General features: G+C 50.0%; 1 protein-coding gene across 1 annotated transcript in view; it reads right to left on the bottom strand.

Moving 5' to 3' along the window:
- Nucleotides 1–7613: 7613 nt before the first annotated feature.
- Nucleotides 7614–8577, bottom strand: part of Grhl1 (grainyhead like transcription factor 1) — a 29716-nt gene continuing 28752 nt past the window's right edge. The window contains exon 16 of the mRNA XM_004642341.2: nt 7614–8509. Coding sequence (XP_004642398.1) covers nt 8395–8509 — 115 coding nt within the window. The 3' untranslated portion in view covers nt 7614–8394. The remainder of the gene's footprint in view (nt 8510–8577) is intronic.

The following is an 8577-nucleotide window of genomic DNA, read 5'->3' as shown; positions in this document are numbered from 1 at the left end:
TCACCCCATTTTACCGGTGCCTGGGTCTGGAAGGTTCACAGTCCTGATAAGAATCTTCCCAGGCCATGGGTTTTGTTTGTTTGTTTGTTTTGTTTTTCTTTGCAGGACTGGTCCTGGGGGTGGAACCTAGGGCTTTTGCACTGAACTGCACTTTCTTTCTTTTAATTTTGAGACAGGGTCTTGCTAAATTACTAGTATCACTAGGCTAAGGTGGAACTTTCAATCCTCCAGCTTCAGCCTCAAGGTGCTGGGGTGACAGGCATGCCTCCACACCTGGCTCATGCTGGACAAGTCTGTGTGTGGACTCACATGTCTATTCCTCTTGGGTTCCACCTGGGATGAGGATTTCTGGGCTGTATGTAAATGATGTATATTTAGCTGGGTGTGGTGGTGCATGTCTGTAATCCCAGCACTCAGGAGCCTGAGGCAGAAGGATTGTTGCAAGTTCAAGACCAGCCTGGGCTACAAAATGAGCTCAAGGCCAGCCTGAACTGCATGGTGAGACCCTGTCTCAAAAAGGCAGAAAAAGAGGCCAGCCAAATAGCTCAGTGGATTAAAGCACCTGCAAGCAGGTGCAGGGGCTGGGAGTTCGATATCTGGGCCTGCCATGCTGGCCTCACCTCTGAGGCGCGCTGAGACAGCAATTGAGATTGGGCATGGTGATGTGTGCCTATAATCCCAGCTCTTGGGAGGATGTAAACAGTAGAATCACTATGAGTCCAATCTAGTGAGATCCTGAACACCCTGTAGACCCTTCCCTAAAATACAACAACAACAACAACAAAAAAAAAAAACCCAAAAAACTCAGTGGACCAAGCACCTGCTTAGGCAAGCTCAGGGACAGGGCCACTACATACCACGCTGGCCCTGCCCCTGACACACTGAGCCAGCCACTGAGTCCAGTTATGGTAGCACATGCCTGTAATCCTAGTGCTGGGGAGGCTGAAACAGGAGAATCACTACGAGTCCAAGCTGCGTAGTGAGACACTATATCAAATACATAAAAAGAAAAAGTATGTTTACGTTTTCAAGAAAGGTGTGTGGGGCTGGGGAGATAGCTCAGCAGTCCAAGCACCTGCCTGCCAGATGCAAAGACCTGAGTTCCATTCCTGGTACCACATGCCGTGCCAGGAACTCCAGGCATGCAGTGCCAGCCACTGAAACTGGGCATGGTGGCATACACCTGTAATCAAATAAATAAATAAATAAATAAATAAATAAATTTTTAAAAATTAAAAAAGAAAAAGAAAGCTGTGACTGGCTTTCCATAACGGGTTTCACCAGTCTGCCTTCCCAGCGGCAACATCAGACTTGATGCACTGTCACCCACAAAAGCTGTTGCAGGTGTTTTGTTTTATTCATTTCATTTTTGCAGTACTGGAGATTGAACCTGTGCTGGCTAAGTGCTAAACCACTTAGCTACATGCTCAGCCCTTTACAGTTTTACTTGGAGATGGCATCGCTCTAAGCTGCCCAGGATGGGCTGGAGCTTGCGGTCCTCCTGCTTCAGCCTCCCACAGTGCCGGGATGACAGGTGTGCTTCACCATACCCAGCTGGTGCCCGTGACTTCACATTTGTCATGACCCCAGAAACAGGCATTGCAGTGAGACAGGGTGCTCTGCAGTGGCCATTTCCCTGCGTGTCTGTTGGTCACGTAATGGAAACGTTTACACCATAGCGATTGGAAGAACTTACAGGCTCACGGGGCCTGGCACCACCCCAGGCCTGGCGAAGAGCTGCTTGGTGAGGCTGTTCCAGCCCACCCTGCGGGAGATCTAGAGGAGCAGGCTGGGTTTAGCCATCCTTCCTGGAGTACCCAGCCAGCCCAAACTTAGTGGCTTGAAATGACAGTGGCATCCCTTTCTTGCAGTCCTGTCAGTCCATGGCGTGTCACTCTTGCTTCCTGACTTCTGTAAGGTGAGTAACTCCTTCCCCTGTGCCCGTCCAGTGTGCTACTTCTGCGTTGGATTCAACTAACCACAGACTGAACCTGTGAAACTCTGAGCCAGATCCAAGGCTTCCTTCTTCATGTTGCAGCTGTGGGCCATTTTGTCTCCATGCAGAAAGCTAACACATGTGACCTGCAGGTGTCCTGGTGTCCTGTCCCTGGATGTGTCTTAGAGTAAAGATGGCCCTTGGGGACAGCCCAGGCTTCCCCCCTTCTGGACAAGCAGAGAAACTCAGCAGAGAGGAAACAAGTCCCGCCTCCTCCACTACCCCCTTTGTGGTTCCCTCTGGGCTTCCTTTACAGCCTGCACAGGGCACTTGTCTCCCCATTGGCATCCCAGCCTTGGCTTTGAGACCCCAGCGATGATACCAACATAGGCTGGAGAATCCAGGACATGTGGATCCTCCTGGGGCCCGAGGGTGCTACAGGCCTGCTCTGATACCCATGCCACTGTCATGACCCCAGAAACAGGCATCGCAGTGAGACAGGGTGCTCTGCAGTGGCCATTTCCCAGCTGGGTCTCAGTTTCCCTACCTTTAACAGGAAGCTGAACCCACAGGTCTCCATCCCCACACTAGGATCCCCAAGAACAATCAAGAACACCTGTGGCCATCTGTGCTTGGCAGTGTGCCAATTCCTAGAGCAATGAGAATCCTTTGCAAAAACATGGTCACCTAGGACCGGTGAGATAGCTCAGTGGACTAAGCACCTACTTTGGAAAGTGCAGGGACCAAGGTTCGAGCCTCAGCACCACAGATTGTGCCAGCCCCATCCCTAGGCACACTGAGCCAGCCACCGAGTCCAGGCATGGTGGCGTATGCCTGTAATCCCAGTGCTGGGGAGGCTGAAACAGGAAGATCACTATGAGTCCACGCTGTGTAGTGAGACCCTGTACCAAATACATTTAAAAAAAAAAAAAAAAAGAGGTGTGGTCACCTGCCAGGACTTTGGAGGGTGAGGCAGGAGGATTGCCACATGTTGGAGGCCAGTGGAACTACATGGTAAGTTCAAGACCAGCCTGAACTACATAGTAGCAGGACCCTGTCTCAAAAAAAAAAAAAAAGTATGGTCGCAAGTGATGCAAGATTGTCACTGGGCTCCTGCCCTGGGGACAGGAATGTGGGGAGGGTGTGATGTGTGGGAATCCGGGTAAACATGGTTACAACATGGGGAATATGGCAGCGTCTTCACGGGAACAACTTTCTATAAAAGGACTTACGCAAGATCGGTCAGGAGCTCTGCAGTGTTTATGCCTTCAGACCCAATTAGTCCACTCCTGGGGATTGAATTTAAGACTCAAATAGAAGACAAGGCAGTTGCTGCAGGAACAAATAATCTACATGCCCCTCAAAACGAGAACCAGTTCACTAAACACCAGTGCAGGCGCTGAACTACTTCCCGCCAATCAAAGAGCAAAGTCACGAATTTCACAAAGTACCTTTTGAAATGGCAGTCACCATTCTGTTATTCAAAATAGAATTGAGGTGACAGAGCTGGAGTTCCTTTGGGGGAAAAAAATAAACTCAAAAAGAAAAAAATTCCTAAAATACCAACAGTGCTCACATTTGGATAATATATGACTGTATGGGTGATTTAGAAAATCTTTTATTGGCTTTCTGATTTGTTTGTGTTTTTTTTTTTTTTTTTTTGCTCTGAATGCCTTCAAGGCATGACTGGCTGTCTTGTGTTGTGGGGATGAACCACAGCAACCTGAGCCTGACTGCTTTGTTGAAGCAGCCACTTAAAGAACTGAGCTAAGGGGCAGGCCCCCTGATTTGTTTGTTTATTCGTCTTTTTGAGACAAGGTCACACTGCAGTTCAGGCTGGCCTTGAGCTTACTTTGTAGCCCACGCTGGTCTCGAACTCATAATGATCCTCCTGCTTCAGCCTCCCGAGTGCTGGGATTACAGGTGTGCGCCACCATCCCCAGCCTGATTTTTTTTTTTTTTTTTTTTTTTAAGACAAGTTCTTAACCCTTGATTTGGGCTAGCCTTGAACTCACTATATAGCCCAGGCTGCCCTTGAACTCTCACCAATCTTCCTGTCTCAGCTTCCTGAGTGCTTGGATTACAGACATGTATCACTGTGCCCAGCAGGTTTTATTTTTAAAATTTCCTTTTATTCCATTTTACTTTATTTTTGAGAGTCTTGACTTGTAACCCAGCCTGGCCTTGAACTCACAGTGGTCCTCCTGCCTGAGTCTCTTGAATTCTGGGATTACAGCCATGTACCACGATGCCTTTGTTTTTTGAGACAGGATCTCCCTCAATAGTACAAGTTACCCTTGAATTCACTATGTAACTTACACGGGCCTTTATTTGAACTCATGGAGAGCCTCCTGGTTCAGCCTCCCAGAATGCTGGGATTACAGCTGGGTACCACCATGCCTGGCCATATCTTTCCAAAGGACTGAAATCAGAACCATGGGTATTGGGCTGAAGGGGTCAGGAAATGATGTTGGAAGGAGTCGGGAATGTTTTGGGATGATAGTTTTCTGCCAGGCATTGTGGTGTATTCCTGTTATTCCAACATGAGTTCAAGGGCTGAGGAGATGGCTCATTAGAATAAGTGCTTCCCTGGCAAGTGCAAGGGCCTGAGTTCAATCCCTGGTTCCGCCAAAAAAACAAAAACACATGAGTTCAAGGCCAGTATGAGCTATATATTGAGCTCAAGGCTGGCCTGAATGACAGCGAGACCCTGTCTCAAAAGACCTATTCTGGACTTTGTACATTTTCATCCCTGGTTCCTAGAACCCTGAACCCCGCCCCCCACACACATGCAGTCTGCAGACTGAGCCCCTGTATTCACAGTCTCCCAGCCAGGTGGCCCCAACCTCTCGTCGCTCCCTCAGCTCCCGCTGCTGTGTGACCGCTGTGTCCACAGCCTTATCTCTAGCACAGTCCCAGGCATGGGGATAAGGCATGTTCCCGCTGCTGGTTCCCTGGATACCAGAGGCTCTTCCCTGCCGCCTGTCTGGGGCCCAGCTGCCTTTGCGCTGCTGATTTGAGAGGGCCTGGAAAGTGAGGGGCATGCAGGGGAGAGGCGACACCCACCTCAACTGTCTCCAGCCAGCGTCCAGCCCAGACACTGCCAACCTGAGGTCACTGTCTCCAGGAAAACTATGTCATCCTCACTTCCTGGCAGTAGGGGACCCTGGCTGTGGACACTAAGGTGCTGGGTCCTCTGCTTTTCGTGAACAGCCACAGTCTGGACAAGTGACGGGCTGGGTTCGTGGGGTTAGGACACAGCCTAGGCTCTAAGCAGTGCCCCAGGAGCTTGGGGTAGAAGGGGTTATGCCCCGGGCACCTCTCCAGCTTTCCCGTAGCCTCCAGCTTGCCTAGGTGCCCCCACCTCAGCCTCCTGAGTGCTGGCCTTACAGGCGTGCACCACCATGCCTGGCTTCCTGTGGGTTTTCAGAGCTGCCTCATTCACCCAGAGGGGTGATGACGTGTGGAAAGGCCTTGATCTAAGTCTCCAGAGCAAGGGGCAGCAGCTTGGCAAGGTGGCAGTATGGGGACAGGCGTCGGGTAGCTTCTGGGATCTCCAAGGGTGGCCTCTGCCTCAGCCCACCCCTGCTGTCCTGTGGCCACTGCAGGAACTGGTGGGGTCCCTGGTGCCAGCCCACATGATTCCTGTGGATCTTGGAGGATAGAGTCCAAGCCCCTGAGCGGAAGTGGGGGAAAGGTCACTATCTGCCGTCATGGGGTTGGTGGCTGCCTGCCAGCTGGGCCAGACACCTAGACCAGCCCTGCCTGGCTACTGGCTGCAGAAACAGCTGCAGGGACCTGGGACCTGCAGCAGGCTGGGCAGTCAAGGGTGCAAACTGGGCTGAGGTGCAGAGTCAGGGTGCAGGGCTGGCTGGACAGGGTCTCCCCAGGAAGAGAGAAGCATGTAGGCTGACAGGCCTGGCCCTGTCCCCAGCTACATTTGGATAAGTAGTGAAAGGGTCTGTAGAGCTGCTTTACCTATTATTATTATTATTATTATTATTATTATTTTTTTTAAATTATTTATTTATTTTTATTTATTGTGTGTGTGTGTGTGGCCAGCTCAGCCCACCAGGGGGCGGGCTGGCTGGCATGTGGTGCTGGGGGATCGAACCGTGGTCCCTGTGCTTTGCCAAGCTTGTTTCAAGTAGGTGCTTTAGACCACTGAGCCATCTCTCCAGCCCCTATTATTATTATTTTTAATGTATTTGGTACAGGGTCTCCCTACGCAGCTTGGACTCAGTGATCCTCCTGTTTTCAGCGTCCCCAGCACTGGAATTACAGGCATGTGCCACCATGCCCAGTCTCAGTGGCTGACTCAGTGGGCCCAGGAACAGGGCTGGGGTGCATGTGGTACTAGGGATCAAACCCTGGTCCCTGTGCTTGCCTAAGCAGGCACTTAGTCTGCTGAGCTATCTTACTGGCTCTACTTAACAACTGCTTGGTGTGGTGGCACACACTGCAATGGGAGGCTGAGGCAGGAGAGTCACCATGAGTTTAGGGCCAGCCTGGACTAACTACCTAGGGAAATACCATCCTTTTTTAAAAAAAAATTTATTTATTTGTGTGTGTGTGTGTGTGTGTGTGTGTGTGTGTGTGTGGCCAGCTCAGCCCACCAGGGGGCGGGGCTGGCTGGCATGTGGTGCTGGGGGATTGAACCGCGGTCCCTGTGCTTTGCTTAGCTTGTTCTAAGTAGGTGCTTTAGACCACTGAGCCATCTCACCAGCCCCAGAAATACCATCTTAAAAATACTACTAATGCTACTACTACTAACAATTTGGCTCTCCTGGATACCTATAAGGAAAATCTTACATGATGGAAATATATGTGAATCTAATATACGTGAAATAAGAAAATGCAAATATAAGCAGACGAGTTTCATTGCTAATGTACATACACATTTTTTTGAGACAGAGTCTCACTATGTAATGCACGCTGGCCTTGAAGCATGTAGCTGAGGCTGGCCTGGAATATAAGACAATCCTCCTGCCTCAGCATCCTGTGTGCTGCAACACAGATGTGTGTCGCCACATCCAGGCCACTGCTGATATTTTAAGATTTCAATTTTGTCTTACAAACTGACCAAAAATTGATAAAGTTAAACTGAATAAAGAGAAATGACATCCTATGAAATAGACATATAAAATTTAATCCCTTTGGTTTAAAACATATCATCAATGATACAATTAAAAACAAGACAAAAATCAATTTCATAAAACAAAATATAAAACATGGTTATATGACCCGTGTCCCATGATACCTTAGAAAGCTGGAGATTTAGTTCACATACTTCATTAGAATATTTTAACCTAAAAATGCAACTATTAATGTTGCTGAGACAAATGACCTATTCTAGCTGCTCTCTGAAGCTAAAGACGCCAATGATTTCATTTCTCTTAGTGTTTCTATTATCCAATTATACTGGAAGGATTTTTATATATTTAAACATGTGTACAAAACATTACCCTGGCACAGTAAGAGTCTCAGAAATTCACAAATACTTTCTAGAATTGTAAACCTTACAAATAATCAAACTTCAAAGAACAATTCTTTCTCTTGTTTTGGTTTTTTGAGACAGAATCCTGCTCTGTAGTCCGGATTGATCAGAACTCACTACACAGCCCAGGTTGGCCTTGAACTCAAAATGATCCTCCTGCCTCAGCTTCCTGAGTGTGAGTGCAGAGATTTAGGCGGAAACCATTTCTTAGACCAGGAAGAAGAGGAAGAGGTCCATTCCAGGTTCACAGTCATTCCCACTGTTTGTTCCCAAGGGACAGGACACCTGGTGCCACCAGCACTGAGGAAGACTGCGTTGGTGTTGCGTGCCCATCCACATAGCAGCCGCTGGCAGCTGGCCCACGTCACCCCCGCGTGTCCTCATCGTCCCAGGAACTTGGCCTCTTATGTGGGAGGCTCCAGGGCTGCTGCCCGTGTTTGCCGTGGCCTCCAGCCTCCAAGGGAATATATTAGACATTTGTATCAGCCTCTATGTACACATTTACACACGGACCTTCACCTTGGTATTGCACTTCTACACAAGGCAGCTGCGACTCCACCACTCTATGCAGTGGCCCACGGAGCTCACAAGAAGGCTGCAGACCAGGCCCGGCCTGGCACCCCATGGAGTAAACACAAAGTGGGGGGAACAAGGGCAGAGGTGGGGCTGTGCCCATGACTCAGAGCCCGCACGGGCCTCCTGCACCCCCACGTATAGTCCCTGTGGGTGCAGACAAGGCCGACAGCCCTGTACCATGACCAACCACACAGCAGCAGCCTGAGGCCACCAGAGCCAGGTGAGGACTTCGGCTTTGCTGTCCTCTGCGAAGCTTGCTCATACGTTCAAAGCATCTGTCTCAGGGCAGAAGGGGTCCCCTCCCGCACGTCACCTGTGTCTGCAGGGCAGGTGACAGCAGTGCCGGTGCAGGACACCAGCTCTGAACCCGGGGCTGGGGCCGGGCCTAGATCTCTGTGAGCGTGAGCTTGTACGACCCCCCGGCCTCCTCCATCTGCAGCTGGAAGGTGTCTTCATTGGAGTAGTGCTTCACAATGTTGTCGTCCATGTTCACCAGGATGCTGGGAGGGTGCGCGGTTTCCGCAGTGAGACACAGGCAGAGTGGTGGCTGCACCCATGCGCAGAGACC

This window comes from Octodon degus, unplaced genomic scaffold (genome assembly GCF_000260255.1).
Source record: "Octodon degus isolate 3935 unplaced genomic scaffold, OctDeg1.0 scaffold00151, whole genome shotgun sequence".
Classification (NCBI taxonomy): domain Eukaryota; kingdom Metazoa; phylum Chordata; class Mammalia; order Rodentia; family Octodontidae; genus Octodon; species Octodon degus.
Note: the sequence above shows the minus strand (reverse complement) of the source record. Positions and strands in the feature narration are given on the sequence as shown.